This window comes from Ahaetulla prasina, chromosome 7 (assembly GCF_028640845.1).
Source record: "Ahaetulla prasina isolate Xishuangbanna chromosome 7, ASM2864084v1, whole genome shotgun sequence".
NCBI classification, from domain to species: Eukaryota; Metazoa; Chordata; class Lepidosauria; order Squamata; family Colubridae; genus Ahaetulla; species Ahaetulla prasina.
This window is the reverse complement of record NC_080545.1, coordinates 31,257,222-31,274,167: the sequence shown is the minus strand read 5'-3', so window position 1 is coordinate 31,274,167 and position 16,946 is coordinate 31,257,222. Positions and strand designations below refer to the sequence as shown.

At 36.4% G+C, this 16,946-nt stretch overlaps 1 protein-coding gene and 1 long non-coding RNA gene across 4 annotated transcripts in view; one reads left to right on the top strand and one right to left on the bottom strand.

Moving 5' to 3' along the window:
* Positions 1 to 206: 206 nt before the first annotated feature.
* On the bottom strand, positions 207 to 4,327 carry LOC131202215 (uncharacterized). Its single transcript, XR_009156094.1, has 3 exons — positions 4,188 to 4,327; positions 447 to 593; positions 207 to 331 (listed from the first exon to the last, which is right to left on the bottom strand). It is a non-coding gene; the product is annotated as an uncharacterized LOC131202215 (long non-coding RNA).
* A 114-nt stretch (positions 4,328 to 4,441) lies between these two features.
* The window catches only part of ST7 (suppression of tumorigenicity 7), a 152,855-nt gene continuing 140,350 nt past the window's right edge, over positions 4,442 to 16,946 (top strand). Inside the window, exons 1-2 of one of the 3 annotated variants that reach the window (XM_058190983.1) lie at positions 4,627 to 4,736; positions 5,735 to 5,771. Coding sequence is in view for 2 of the 3 variants with exons in the window: in XM_058190982.1 (XP_058046965.1) it covers positions 4,586 to 4,736 (151 nt within the window). In the remaining variant the exon portion in view is untranslated. Of the gene's footprint in view, positions 4,737 to 5,734; positions 5,772 to 16,946 lie in introns of all 3 variants that reach the window. The other 2 variants (XM_058190982.1, XM_058190985.1) reach the window with 2 other exon arrangements.

Here is a 16,946-nt window from a genome sequence, read left to right as displayed (position 1 = left end):
ACAGTTTGAATGTATCCAGATATTTGTATGAAATAACTTATAAGTGCCTAAAAATTAGGTAGATGAATATTTTGAGATGATGACTTTCATAGGTGTTTGGTTTTTTTTACTAAAAATAGTGAAATTCATATGGAAGTTTAAAAGTACAAATGTTGGCAGAAAAGTAGAAGCTAATATGTGGTCTGCTGAAGGAAGGAATGTCCCAACTGATCTTAGTTGATCTCAGAAAGATAAGTTGCATTTATTTAATACTTGGATAGGATACCTTCAAAAAAATCTGAGGACTGGGAAGATGAAATATTCCAGAAGGTAATGTCAAGCCATTTCTGTCCTGTTGATTTAAAAAAAACACCTGCATGTATATGTAATTATCAAGAATTACTCAATTTGAGATATTTATTAGCTAATATAAATTTAAAGTGTTGTTGCTATCAAATGCTTGTTACCTTATTTATTACTTTATAGTGTTAAGTTAGTAGTTTATATTTCATTTCATCCATTCGGCAGGATATATTCAACTTCTGTTATCTGCAATTAGTATTGCATACTAAAACAGTTGATGGGCTTGATGGTTTTTCTTCTTCCAGATGCGGCTGGAAAAAAATAAAGGGAAAAATGTCTGACATCTAAAGAGGTTGGGGGATATCAACTCTAGGGATTTCACAATTTATCATGAGAATTCTGAAATGTTAGATTTCTGCCTTACATGGGAGATTTTGATATCATTTAAAATCTTACATTTAAGGCAGAAATAGCAAATGCACTGTACTCTTGACATTAAACAATCTTATAAGACTATGCATAGATTTTAAAAAGTTGCAAAGCGCTTAGACTTATATACTGCTTCACAATGCTTTATAGCCTTCTCTAAGCGCTTTACAGAGTCAGCATATTGCCCCCAACAATCTGGGTCCTCATTTTACCGACCTCGGAAGGATGGAAGGCTAAGTCCTGTGAGAATTGAACTGCAGGCAGCTGGCAGTCAGCAGAAATAGCCTTCAGAACTGCATTTTAACCATTGAGCCACCACGGGTCAAGAAAGTTCTGCAAATGAAATCAATATCCCAGAACCCCAAAATGCCATATTGATGCCTTTTAAGTTGTAGGAAGAGATTGTTAACGCATAAGAAAAGTATTAAAATCAGCAGAAAAAGGAGAGAAAAAATAAGGAAGTAGAGAACTCACAGATGCCATCTTTCCTCATTCTTTAAAATCATAGTATCCTAATCAAGAAGATACTAACTTTGGCTTGAAACTAAATCTCTTACAATTATTCTACTGTATCTGTTAAAATCTCAGAATCTTTTGCTATTATTAGGTGAGAGTCATATGTACTATGCATAAAATTGATGATTCTCTCTGTCTCTCCCTCTCCCTCCCTCACACATACACACACATACGTCTGCAGATTTCAAATTTCTTAATCCAAGAAATAATTAAGGTTTTAAAAGTAAAATTGTCTGATTTAAATGTTAAAATGCAAAAACAGACACTTTCAAGTAATACCTGGCCCCTTCTGTTCATAGTGCAGAAGCTATATAATTTTAGTACTGTGATAGAACATAAAAATACTTGGCTATACAATAATTGATGTCAAAGGGATTTTGAATGTATAGCTAGTCTCAAGCTGAATATGACTCAGCAGGTGATGGGGCAGCCAAAAAGGCAGATGTAATTTTAGTTTGCATTAGCAGAAATTGTTTCCAACGTGGAGAAAGCAGTAGTTCATAGATCCCCCCACCTCAACTGCTGTATCTAGTTCCGGACACCAGATTTTAAAGATGCAGTTGGAAAGAACAAGAGTGATCAGGATTCTGGAAAATTAATCTTGATAAATTAAGGAGATTTTTAGATAAATATTTAGACTTGAAAAAAGATGATTGAGGGGATATGTGACCAATCAGATTGGATAGGATGTCACATAGAAGAAAGCAAGAGCTATTCCATATCTCATGAGAATGTGGAACAGAATCAATTTTGCCTGAAAATTGGTTTTTAATGGTAATAGTTAAGTTAAACCATGGGAATGATTACTGAGAGAGTTGGTAGAATCCTTTTTAGGTATATTCAAGCAAAGGCAGGGCATAACTATCCAGTCTGTTTAGTTTATGTGCCACCCAATGCTGAACAATTCTGAATATTGCACAAAAAACATTAAAACTTTAATTTGGACCACTGGACTTAGTGATTTAAATAGATTTCATCCAACTTTTAGGTTTCTGGAAATGGGGTGAGTTTCTTTGTTGAGATGGTTCCTTCATCAGCTTCTATGGGGCAAAAGCTATACAAATAGTTTTTAGCTTATGACCATTTGTTTAGTGACTAAAGTAACAACAGTACTGAAAAAAGTGACTTATGAGTAGTTGGCCCACTTACCATAATTCACAGTGCGACACCATTCCATTTCCAGCCAACTGGAGCTTGCCAAAATGTTTTGAGAATACAGATGTTTGGGGTAGTCCGCATATTTTCTCAGGGTACCTGGCCTTGGGTTGCTGGTACAAACTAGATCCAGCTGCTCTGATCTTTTATCCCCTGTCATTCCCCCTCTCAATTTCCCATCACGTACACATACAGCTTTATTCCCCTTCTATCCCTCCCCCCACTTTCCAGTTTTTGATGGCAGGATGCCGTGTGATGCCATACTAAGCCAAGCAGATCTGACATTCTGCCCCCTTTGACAGAGATGACAGAGCAAAAGAAAAAGAAGAGGGGAGGGAAAGATACACAAATATTCTAAATTAGCAAATAGTTCAATGGGGTTTATCTAGGTATTGATCATAGAATTTTTAAAGTAGTTTGGGGTTTTTGATATGTTGGGAGTCAACCCATTCAGTGTCTGAGGGGAGAAAGTTCTAGGTTACCAAATACTTGATTTCCCCCCAATGTATACAAGAGTCCAAATATCAACAACCTCAGATATGCAGATGATACCACTCTAATGGCAGAAAGCGAAGAGGAACTAAAGAGTCTCTTGATGCGGGTGAAGGAGGAGAGTGAAAAAGTTGGCTTGAAACTCAACATTAAGAAAACTAAAATCATGGCATCCGTCCCTTTCAATTCCTGGCAGATAGATGGGGAAGAAATGGAGGTAGTGACAGATTTTATTTTCCTGGGCTCCAAGATCACCGCAGATGGGGACTGCAGCCAAGAAATTAAAAGACGCTTGCTCCAGGGGAGGAAAGCTATGGCAAATCTAAAAAGCAGAGACATCACCCTGCCAACAAAAGTGCTTATAGTCAAAGCTATGGTTTTCCCAGTTGCAATGTATGGCTGTGAAGGTTGGACCATAAGAAAGGCTGAGTGCCAAAGAATTGGGGCCTTTGAACTCTGGTGCTGGAGAAGACTCCTGCGAGTCCCTTGGACTGCAAGGCGAACAAACAAGTCAGTTCTAGAGGAGATCAACCCTGACTGCTCTTTAGAAGGCCAGATCCTGAAGATGAAACTGAAATACTTTGGCCACCTAATGAAAGGTGGACCTAAAGAAGGACTCACTGGAGAAGAGCCTAATGCTGGGAAAGATTGAGGGCAAAAGAAGAAGGGCTGGATGGAGTCACTGAAGCAGTAGGCATGAGCTTAAATGGACTCCAGAGGATGGTAGAGGACAGGAAGGCCTGGAGGAATGTTGTCCATGGGGTCGCGATGGGTTGGACACGACTTCGCAACTAACAACAACATACAAGAGTCCAAGATGTCTTTGACTTCAAAGTGCTGCTCTCCCTCAGTCACAATGGGGTTGGGAGGTGGTTGCGATTCCGGCTGGAAGGAAGATATGATTTCTGGTTTCAACAGGCTGCAATGAAATACTGAGCATTTTTGACAACTCAACAATCACTAGGTTAATAATCCTTTTATTGGGGAAAGGGCCAACGTATTTCAGCCCCAATTTTTTGGATGGTTCTCTAGATTGTAAGAATTTGGTAGGCAGATTATAGACTTTGTCTCCCACTTTGGCTAAATACATTTTTTATCGACCTGTTGTTTTTTTTTTGTATGTTTCCCAAGCTTCATCCAAAGTTTTTCCTCCCCTCTGGGAGAAGATCCCAGATCCACCAAGGTACTTAAAATTAATGCTTTCCTTATTTAATAGGGATGGTAGTAGAGAGATCGGGCTGCCGTCGAAAACAGAAAGAAAAATACAGCGAAAATGAAATAAACGAGGAGGCTATTTCTTCTGAATGACTCACTTCACGTTGGCTTCCTCCCCGTTTCTGCCATCCGTTTGTAAGTTTAGGCGCTGCAGAGACAGGAACCGTGTTGACTTTGGCCTCCGGAGGTAACCTTGCGTGCCGGTGCAAACCAAGAAGCAGAAGAGGGTTGTTAGGAGGCAAGGGACGGAGGGTGGGAGGGAAGAGGCTCCTCTTACAGCTGGGTTTATTTACCGCTCAAGCCGAGTCTTAAATAGATGTTTGCGTGGAAACCCTGAGAGAGGGCGGAGGTAGAGCGGGACACGTTACTTTGGGAGACATGAATCATCCCAGAAGTACACAGTGCGAGGTCGAGGTAGCAGAGACCGAGCTGCAGATCGTGTGTGGCTTCGCTCTGCGCCTCTCGAGCTGCCCCCGGCTCCCTTTCTTCCCCAAACATGGCCGAAACCGGGGGCGGTTTTCTGGAGCAACTCAAGTCCTGCATCATCTGGTCCTGGACGTACTTGTGGACTCTCTGGTTCTTCGCCATCCTTCTTCTTGTCTACATCTTAAGGGTACCTTTAAAGATCAATGAGAACCTGACCTCAGGTAACCCACGCGCCTTTTTCTCTCTTCGCCTAACCTCACGCCGAGCGCTTTCGGCTGTGCAGCTCCGGGGTGGCTGGAAGGTGGCGGATGAAGGGGTCCCCGGAGGAAAAAGGCGGCGAGATAGAAACTTTCTTTAGAGCCCACCCAGTTCCACGCTGCAGGCTAAAAAACACCGTCGCTCTTGATAGCAGGGAAGTGTAACGTTTTATCAAAGTATCAAAGTTTTATGCTCACTTTCTCCTCCCCAATTTCCTCGTGGAGAGAAAGAGTGGGAGCGTTTGGGAAAGCTGGTTGGCTCTTTAAACTGTTCTGATCCAAACTAAAACTGCTATGGAAAAATATTGGAGGGGTGTTCCTGCATCCGAATGTGTCAACTATGTACATTAAAAGCCAACCAAGCTAAAAGAGTCTTTTCAGATCTTGTGTCTATGGATGTATAGGGCTGCAGCTTTTAGAGGTTTTAGTCAACATGTTGAATGGGGATAGGAGGAACCATAATCCTGTCCATAAATCTGGTGAACAGACAACTATGGACTTTCCATTTAGCTATCATAATAATCACTACTGTGAGAGTTGGCACGTTTGTGCTCCATGAAAGTAGTGAATAAACAGGGCAAAGTAAAGCATTTTGCAGGCTACAGAGAAAGACTGTTATTCCACTGCATGCCTACAAAAAGGAATAATCAACTAATAATTGGTAGGAATGGAATGCTGTGGGTCAACAACAGCAGAAAGTTATGACATGCCGTAAGTCACAGGCGGATCTTTCCAAGCTCTTGATAGGACTTGCTCCTTGCTCTATTTGATCCCCAACACCAGTGACATCAGCATTTTGAGCAAGTAGGATAGTGGCCTTGTGGCCAGGACATTAAGATTTTTCCTTTTGCATTTAAAAAAGTAGATATAAATATGTTATGCTGTATGTCTGACACATAATCACTAATACACCAATATTGGTTGGTATGGAGATTAATGTGTTGCTTGTCATATGTTTTTAGAACTTTGAAGTGGCATGATGTCAACATGCAACAGGAGGTAACAAAGAATAGGACTTGCTTTTAAATATTGTTAAGTTATACAGTTTGAATGTATCCAGATATTTGTATGAAATAACTTATAAGTGCCTAAAAATTAGACCAGACAAAATTAGACCAGAATATTTTGAGATGATGACTTTCATAGGTGTTTGGTTTTTTTTACTAAAAATAGTGAAATTCATATGGAAGTTTAAAAGTACAAATGTTGGCAGAAAAGTAGAAGCTAATATGTGGTCTGCTGAAGGAAGGAATGTTTGCTCCAAGAAGCAAAAATGATTGTGAATACTAGTGTGCTTTGCTCATTATGTGAAGTATGGTATTATGTGTGAATGAGAACCATTTTGATAAGGGAAACAGGGAAACTGTGAGTCCTAGTCCTGGCTTAGGCACAAAGCCAACTGGTCAGTGACCTTTGGCCAGTTATTTTCTCTCAGTCCTAAGAATGAAGCAATGGCAAACCACTTCTGAAAAAATTTGTGGAAAAAACCCTGAAGGGAATTATCCAGGCAGTTTTTGCAAATCAGTCATAATTGAACAGAAGAAGAAAAAATGCAGCAAGAAAAATACAAGCATTTAGACCAGGGTTTACACTGACAGACTCTGCAAATCAGTTGGAAAACAAAGGGGAAAGGAAAAAACTTAACTATTTATTTATTTTGTTTTTAGGTGTGCTTTTCTTTTCTTTTTCTTTTTAACATTGATAATAGAAGTGCATCTACATGGAGAGAAGTATGCTACCGCAAGGCTCTGTTTTAGGCCCTGTACTCTTCAACATCTTCATCAATGATTTGGACGAGAGGATATATGGGGAATTCATCAAATTTGCAGACGACACCAAGCTGGCAGGAAGAGCCAACACTCCAGTAGATAGGCTTAAGATACAGAAGGATCTTGACAAACTTGAACATTGGGCTATCTAACAAAATGAAATTCAATGGTGAAAAAAGTAAGGATCTACATTTAGACAAGGAAAACAAAATGCACAGATACAGTATATGTGGTACCTCGCTCAGTACTACTAACTGTGAGACGGATCTTGGAGTCCAAGTGGACAATTATTTAAATATGAGCCAGCCATGTGCTGCAGCTGTCAAAAAAGCCAACACAGTCCTAGGCTGCATTAACAGAGGGATAGAATCAAGATCATGTGAAGTGTTAATACCACTTTATAATGCCTTAGTAAGGCCACACTTGGAATACTGCATCCAATTTTGGTTGCCATGATGTAAAAAAGATGTTGAGACTCTAGAAAGTGTGCAGAGAAGAGCAACAAAGATGGTTAGGCGACTCCCACAAAATATGGACTTAAACTATTTAGGAAAATAGAAGAATATGGTGAAATTGCAGGACTGAAAATAAACAAAGAAAAAACCAAAATAGTTTAAAATGTTACAGACACACATAAAAAAGAACTAACGAGGAAAATAAGTATACTTATAGTTAAGAAAGCTAAATATTTAGAAATACAACTAACAACAAGGTATGTAATGATTAAAGAAGATTATTATAAATTGGCGCAACAAATTAAAACTGATTTGGAGAAGTGGAAAAATCTACAATTATCATTGATGGGAAGAGTAGCCACTATAAAAATGAATATCTTGCCAAGATTACTATATTTATTTCAAACAATACCAATAAAACTGGAAAAAATATTTTGAAGAATGTTGAATGTATTTGGCAGGGGAAAAAGCAAGGATAAGTTTGAAAATTTTGCAAGAATCTAAAAATAGAGGTGGTTTTGGACTACCAGATTGGGAATTGTATTACCAGGCTTCGATACTTGCTTGGGTGAAAGAATGGATTGAGGAACAAAAGACTATTGACCTTGGAGGGACCTGATATTGAATTAGGTTGGCATGCTTTTTTAGGGTATGAAAAAAAACAAAATACATAGTTATTTTCAAAGACACTATGTTAGGAATGCATTATTATTATGGGAGAAAATTAAAGAACAACATTATTTCAAAATACTGGTCTGGTTCTCCACAATGGAGGCTCTGATTTATCCAAATGTTATTGATATAGAGAAGGTTACCAGATATAAAGATATTTTAAAGAAAAGGGAAAACTTAAAACTAAACAGGAACTGAGTGATCAAGGGAATGAGATAATATGGTGGTCATATGTGCAGATACAATCTAGATACAAGTAGGATGTCAAAATGTATGGTTTAAATAAAGAATTAATAGAATTAGATCAGATACTAACAGAGACAGATGAAAAATTAATAAAGAAAATATATAGCTATTTGTTAAGTATTAAGATGGAAGAGGAACAAGTAAAAGAGACAATAATAGTATGGGTTAAAATTGTGGTTATTCGATTGAGTTAGACAAATAGCAGAAATTATGGGATAGAAATTATAAATTAACAATGTCTATTGCATACAAAGAAAATCTTTATAAAATGTTTAATAGAAGACATTTTCCGCCCTCAAGGTTAGCAAAGATGTTTAAGGATAAATCTGCAAAATGTTGGAAATGCCACCAGATACCTGGTTCATACTATTATATGTGATGGACGTGTCAAAAAGCAAAAAAATATTCAACAAAAATACATGCCTAGAAAAAATGATAATATAACATATAGATTTGAAACCAGAGACATTCTTGTTGGGCATTTGGTAAAATGTTGGGCATTTTACCAGACAAGTATAACAAAAGGAATGTATATCTGATTTTATATGTATTGACTGCAGTGAGAATAGTATTTGCACAACAATAGAAAAGTGAAGAGATCCCAACAGACGAAGAGGTGATTAGAAAAATATTGTGCAGAAATGGATAAGCTAACACTTAAAATTGAGGGGGAAAAAGAAACTGACAAAAGCAGGAGCTAGAAACAGGAAATATATGGAAGAATCAGTGATATAAGTAAGATATGTTAACTTGGTTAAACAAATAGTATGTTTATTGTTATTACTATTAATATAATTGATATAATTATTGAAAACACTTTGATTATTTCCTAAAATGATTTGTACCCAGACCACACACTGTTCAATTGAAATTGGAATTTTTGTATGCTATAAAATAAAATAAAAACTTATTACACACACAAAAAAATGATGATTAGGGAACTGGAGGCTAAAACATACGATGAATGGTTGCTGGAATTGGATATATTTAGTTTAATGAAAAGAAGGACTAGGGGTGACATGATAGCAGTGTTCCAATATCTTAGGGGCTGCCACAAAGAAGAGGGGGTCAGTGTTTTCTCCAAAACACCTGAAGGCAGGACAAGAAGCAATGAATGGAAACTAACCAAGGAGAGAAGCAATCTAGAACTAAGGAGAAATTTCCTGGCAGTGAGAACAATTAATCAATGGAACAACTTGCCTCGATAAGTTGTGAATGCTTCAATACTGAAAGTTTTTAAATAGAGATTGGATAACCATTTGTCTGAAATGGTATAGGGTTTCCTGCCTAAGCAGGGGTTTGGACCTCCAAGATCCCTTCCAACTTGGTTATTCTATTCTATTCTATTCTATTCTATTCTATTCTATTCTATTCTATTCTATTCTATTCTATTCTAATAATATGGTAAAGATTTTGTTACTAAGCTCAAAAATTCCTATTGCTTTTTTTTCTTTTTCAACATTATGAAAACAACTTAATCTCCTTTGCATGGTATATTTTATTAATTAATTTATTTATAAAATTTATTTGCTGCCCATCTTAAATCAAACAACTCTGGGCAGCAAACAATATTACATTGAGCTTTAATTGTAACACCATATTAACTTTCTGTACATCTGCCATCTTTTATCTTTGTTTTATTGATTTATTATAATTTCTTTGGTTGTTGTGAGCTGCCTTAAATTTACAAAAATTAAGTGGTATAGAAGTTTAATAAATTATTATTAACTTTCTTTGAAAATATATCTGTTAAATACAAATTTGGGATAAATTATGGCAGAAGCATAGCACCATAAGCTTGTCCTAACTCACACACAGACCTGAACACTTGCAGATATATTGCTGTGCAATTCTAATTTTGTCACACAAAAGAGCCAGTCAACTTATTTTCCAACCCTGGAGGACAGGGCTGGAACCAATAGGTGAACAAAGAAGAAGTTTTTGATTGAATGTCAGAAAGAACTTCCTGACTGTAACAGGCTGCCAGCCAGTGGAAATGATTGCCACATAAAATTAGTGAGTTTTCCTTTGCTGGAGGTCATGAAAAACAAGCTGGTTTGTCATCTGACAGAAAAGAATAATGCAATGCTTTTTAAAAAAAACAAAAACAATTCTTACAATTGAATTGTGTAATGCCCTCAGAATAGGTGTTCGTAAGCTTGGGGGTATGATTACTCGATCCCCCCACAATAAACAACCTCCTTGAGCAGACATTTTATGCTGTTTAGCCATAAATAGTGTAAACTCTCCACCAACCGGGCCTTTCAGCCATCCCCTCCACACCCAGTTCAAAACAGTCTTAAACGTGGCATTTTTACCTGAATGCTTCGCCACGTCGGCAGAAGTCACAAGTCTGGAATTAAGGTAGTCAATAAGAAGAATGGGGTAGGATCGTCCACAGTTTGGGCAGTGGGCAGTGGCTGAGGGCATCAGCATGCGCAATGTCTTTCCGGGTCTTTCCGGGTCTGTGGAGGAGTTTGTAGTTGTAGGCCGAAAGGAAGATAGCCCATCTTGTGAATCAGGGGAACAATGCAGCTGGCATGGGGTGATCCCCTGCCAGGGCTGTAGTGAGCTTTTGGATTCAGCCACTCTGTTAGATGACTTGGTGGCCCTTGCTTCATCTAAGGTGGCCTGCAGAGTCAGGTTTGTTTTGGCTAGAAGCCTTCGTTGTAATCGGAGGTCTTGTACCCTGCAGATGAGTTGATCTAAAAGGATATCATTTAAGTGGGCAGCAGCCGTTCAAAGCGCTGCACTATATTGGTTGATGGACTCGCCATCCTTTTGCATTCAGTGCCGGAATTTGTAGCGTCTCACTATCTTGGATGGGGTCAGAGCGTAATGAGTCTTCATCGTGTTCTGAAGTACTTGCCATGGTATGGATTGCATTGGAGTTGGTTCAGACAGAGATTCTGCTGTGTCGAACACGTCATGGCCGCAATGGCTGAGAAATAATGCCCTTTTCTGATTGTCTGATAACTTGAGGATATCATTTGCTTCCATGAAGCATTTGAATCGGGGCATATAAGTGTCCCAGTGTTCTTTTGTTGGATTGAAGGGCGTAGGTGGGTAGAACACAGACATTCTTGCTGTTTTTCACTCATTCGAATTTGTTGCACAAAATGGCTGCCATTCCTTTTCGTCGCCTGGCTGGATGTTTTGTGAGCTCTTTTTGCCTCAATTTTCCTTCACAAATCCCATCCTCATCGTCAGTTTTAAATTGGGTGGGTGAAGAGACTGGAAACAGGCTTCAGACAACAGCTCTTTATTTGATAACTATATCTACAATCCAGCAGCTTGCCTCTCTGACAACTTGCCCTTATATAGGGAGCTGTCAGGGAGTTCAACCAATCACATTTGAGTATTCTTCCCACTCAAATACTGGACCTGATAGAAAACCTTCAGGCTGTCAGTATCTAACAACGAGGATGTATTTATTTCTTAGTCTAGATATAAATAACTTATTTAATGAATTAAATGCATTTAAATACAGTTCTTAGTAGAACTTGTAGGCCAGGAAAAAATAAAGCTATTTAGATTTGCCAAAAGCAGTATTAAGACCTTATTATTCCATCGTGCGGGACTGGCCTAAGTTAAATTTTAAATTGTAATTTTAAATGGGTTTTATGTCGGTCTATGACCGTTTTAGTTGATTTGGCCTACTAAATATTTCGTTTTAATTCTGTTTTTAAATTTGTTGTTTGTATTTTGTGTTTTTAATATGGCTGTAAACCGCCCTGAGTCCTTCGGGAGAAGGGTGGTATAGAAATTAAATAACATTAGAACATTAGAACATTAACATTATTCCCTTCTAGAAATACCAGATTGAAATATCATCTGATATTCTTTTTTATCTTTCAAGTGTATATATTTGGATAAGGGCTTAAATTTTACTTGTTTTGTTTTATTCTATGGCATGGGAGTTTTGTACAATACCTTTTTATTCTTTTTTCTTTTATATTTTAAATTTTGGATTATTTCATCAGCAGAATACTCTGAAAATATTTCTTCTCTCACAAATGAAATCCTCCAGACAATAACTGCTGACTAGTCAGTTTATTTATTATTTTTTTATTTATTTATTTGTCACAACATTATATACAGGAACATATATTGAAAGGAAACAATATGACAGGAACGGTAGGCACTTTTGTGCACTCAGATTCCTCCAAGTGCTTCTTCATTGTTGTTTTGCTGTTTGAGTAGGTAACTTTTAAAATATATTTAGTACCGGTATTTATTTATATCCCACTTTTATTATTTTTATAAATAAGTCCAGGCAGTGAACATACCTAATAGTCCTTCCTCCTCCTATTTTCTCCACAACAACTGTGTGAGGTAAGTGGGCTGAGAGAGCATGACTTACCACCCAGTTGGCTTTTATGCCTCAGATAGGACTAGAATGTTTCTTTCAGTCCCATTTGTCTTTTGACTTGTCCTGTGGCCAATGTCAAGTAGCAGTGTGCCAGAGATATCTGAGAAATAAAAGTCCAAAGGTAATATTTTTGAATTAGTTTCAAAATCAATGTCTTTCTCGCAGAATGTTAAGATGGGATTCAGATGTGGAAATGATTAAAACAGCATTGTTTGGTCTTTAGCATTTTTTTTATCCTGTAAAATGCTGTGAAATAAAAAAAATAAAGTTTTCCTTCTATTACATATCTGAATTCGTTTATTTCTGTTAGTGAAAAAGTTTCATTTAATTTGCTATGGAGTTATGTACTGGTAGTTTTATCAAACTCTCTCAGTTGGGAAAAAATAAGATAAGGAAAACACCAGCAACCTTGCGGATCACAATTGCTGCTTCATCTTAACAATCATGTTATAAAATAAAAATTTGTACTGTATCTATAAAACTGTTTTGGGTGATATTTCTCATGTGCAAATTAGATGGAGTACATTTGGGTATGTTTACTGTAATGCATGTTTTTCTCTTTTTCAGCAGCACATATTATTAGAAATATTATTTTTCAACAAGTGATCAAAATCTTACAAGTGATTGAAGGTAGGGGAGGAAATGGTAATTGGAAAGAGGAAGGATCGGTTCTTATTGCCTAGCAATAAGGTACCAGATTGATATGGGAATAATATAAAGCTCTTTTTTCTTTATTATAGATATGTCAATAAAAATCATAACATAGGAGACGTTTACATATATATATATAGATGAACTACTTTTAGGAAACTTATCCAATAGCAGGAAAGAGAAACATCTTCTATAACTGAACTTCTCATTTCTAATTCAGACATTTTGAATGATTCTTTCCATCTCCTTCCTCAGGACATGTTTTAGTAGTGGAAAACATTTTCAGAGAAGCAGAAATTTTCCACTCAACTTTAATTCTTCCAAAAAATAAATGTGAATTCTTCAGATAATTAAATTAATGTGACCAATGAATACTTTAGATGAATTGGGGATGAAAGCACATGCTAAAAAAACAAAAGAGAGAGAAAATCTTTCCCATTTTTTTCTGTGCTTTTATCCACAACTGTTTCCCCCCCAAATAGCTTTCTTCTATAATAATACTGAATGACCCATAGATTACATAGGGCCCATCCTGAGTTTTGCTATCCTTAAAGTCTTCTAAAATAACATCACCAACATGTAGAGGCAAAATAGTGATTTATTTAACTGTATTGTATATACTCTTCATTTGATAATATAATCTGTATAACATTTGTTTAATACAGATGTTTTTTATAAAATTATCCCAGACTCCAGTCATTATGCATGCAGCCCTTGAAAGCTGAAAAATAAATATTTAAAAACTTTATACTCTATTAAAAATATGATCTAAGGCAAAAAGACTCAATATTGTAACCATGTTCTTTGAGATGGGAGCTGTTTTAGGCTCTTAATTATTTTGAAAATTCTTCAGCTTAACAATTTCATTTTTGAAGAATAGGAACCAGAATTATTGTATCACAAATTCTGTTTCTTAATTGATTACTTTCAGATTGACTTTAGTATCCACCTTGGTTCCCTGTGATGAAAAGAATGGACAGCGATTCTTATTAAATACAGTTTGATTTTACGCTATTGTTGTGTGCCGTGGTGGCACAGTGATTAGAATGCAGTACTTCAGGCTACTTCTGCTGATCACCAGCTGCCAGCAGTTTGGCAGTTCGGGTCTCACCGACTCAAGGTTGATTCAGCCTTCCATTCTTCCAAGGTGGGTAAAATGAGGACCCAGACTGTTGGAGCAATATGCTGACTCTGTAACCCACATAGAGAGGACTATAAAGAACAGTATATAAGTCTAAGTGTTATTGCTATTGCTTGAGTATAACATTTATAATGAAACCCTGGTGGTGCAGTGATTAAAATGCAGTATTTTAATCTCTGGCCACAGGCTGGAGTTCAGTCCTGTTGGGGCTCAAAATTGATTCAGCCTTCCATTCTTCCAAGGTGGGTAAAATGAGGACACAGATTGTTCGGGGCAATATACTGACATTGTAAACCACCCAGAGATTGCTATAAAGCACTATGGGGTTGTTTATACAGTAAGTCTAAGTTCTGTTGCTATAATTCTTACCTATTGGAGGTAGTTTCAGAGTTCAGCTACAAGGATGGATCTACAAAGGAAGAGTAAGGCACTGCTAAATGGACAAATGAAATCAAAGGAGCAGCAAATACTTTTCTCACCCCATGTGACTGGATTCCACAAAGGGTTAATTTTTATAAAACAGATTCATAAGGGAAAACAATTTGCATGGAGGAAACTAGCAATTTAAAAAGACAGCTGTTTCTAGTGCAACATTAAAGAGGTGAAATTGTCAGACACAATGCCAAAGAATACTCAGTGAAATCCAATTGAATCCAGTTCTTTGTTTGCTTATACCAATGGCAGAATCTTGTCAAACTAAAGTTATAACTTTCTAATCTAATCATCCTGACAGATGCTAGGGTGTGGCTACCCTGAACCTCTCCTTCCCTCCCCCATCCAGTTCAGACTGCACAGTCTTAATTTGGGCTTCTTTCTGGAATGTGCTACCTCCTCCTTGGGAAACTGCAGTGCTCTTGCTGGAATTCCCTCCCTTATTCAGGTGCTGTCTCATTGCATCACAACATTCAACAACTACACAAACATTCTTTAATGTTTAGATTTCATTTGTGTACACTTTTTTATGTTTTCAGCATGGCATAGCCCTTAAAAATAAACATAATAATTGGATCTAGAATGTGCAGCAGTAGATATGATAAAAGCATTCTTCTAATATTTTCTACTGCTCCTGCAGTAAATATGGTATGAATTTATATGTGTCTCATGCTCTTTTAAATATAATGGGGATTTACAGCATGAGCATCAATTGCATTTCAAAGGAATATTAGTACCATTGGACCTTTTTTAACTGGAAAAAAGCTCCAACGATGATTGTGCATGTCTATTTCAATATCAATAATTTCTTCTAAAACTGATTGTTATTCAGACAAGACAGGAAGATATTGTTAATAGGCTAGTAGATGTTCTTGAAAGGCATTTTAGAAAATATAGCTCACTGTGTAAAAGCAGGTTTTTCCCAAAAGCTTGGCAATTGTAAGATAAATTTTGGAAGTTGAAGTCCGCACATCTTTAGGTTTGAAAAAAATCTGGTGTAGAGATTCATATATATTCATGTTTCTGATATGTGGCGGAATCCAGGCCATAATCTAAGTATATTATTCCAGGTGTAAAATTTGCTTTTTCTGGGAAATAAATATAATTATCTTTTTAATATTTCTTTGGAAACTGAATTAAATTATTTTAAGTATAAGTTTGTTTGAAATCTAATTTGAAGAAGCTCTTTTAATTTTTTGCAATTATGAATATAATAATAAATTAATTGAATTATAATTTAAAAGCTATGTTGTAAGTGGACCAAAAATTTATTAAACAAATACAAACTTTAATTTAACAAAAAACATTTTGATGGACATATATTGTTGCAATTGATTTTTATCATTTTGAAAGTTCAGAATCTTATTTTGACCATTTGAATTAATTAGAAAGTATGATAAATCTTTGTTACTATAAATTTGCTCTTATCTCATCTTTCCTACTACCTTATCCTATTGGTATTTTATGATTTATAACCTATGACTTATCACTTTGTTATTTGTATGTACACTGAGAGCTTATGCACCAAAGACAAATTCCTTATGTGTCCAGTCATACTTGGCCAATAAAGAATAATTCCTCTTCCTCTTCCTCTTCCTCTTTCATTCCATTGTATTCCATTCCATTCCATAAAACATGGATAATAAGTGGAACGACTTGCCTGCAGAAGTTGTGAATGCTCCAACACTGGAAATTTTTAAGAAAATGTTGGATAACCATCTGACTGAGATGGTGTAGGGTTTCCTGCCTGGGCAGGGGGTTGGACTAGAAGGCCTCCAAGGTTCCTTCCAACTCTGTTGTTATATTATATTATAAACATTAAACATACTGATAAACTGTGGTGGAATTCATTAGAAAAATATGAGAGTTTGATTGCTTTAAACATACCTGGGGCTTTCATTATTTTGAATTCATATTCCACATCTAACCCGCTTAATGTTAAAATGATGTTTTAGGAGATTCAATTTGAATATTTCTATTGTAAATAAGAAAAAGTAACACATTTCAAAAACTCTGAACAGGTTTATTTTTCACAATGGCTAAATTTTTATACTACACTGGACACTAGAGGTCAGACTTTAAACACAATAAAAGTTAAAATCATTGACTCCTTTAGATTTCATTGTAGATAGGACTGGAAATGTTATGTAATACCTTTAAAAGAGAGATTAGAAATTTGAGTAGGGAAAGGAAAGCAAACAACAAAGAATCAGACTTCTTTTCTTTTGATCATCAATGTGCTTGTAAGGAAGTCTCAGATGATCTGTACTATTGCTAAGCTGGCTGATTCTTGCTTTACCTTAATATGTTGTCAAATCTTTCTATAAACCATCTGTCATAATCTTCAGAATATATAGGTTGATACTGAACTGAACAGACTGTTTGGGAAAGGGATTATGAAATACTTCACTAACAATAAATTGCATTAAGTGTGCA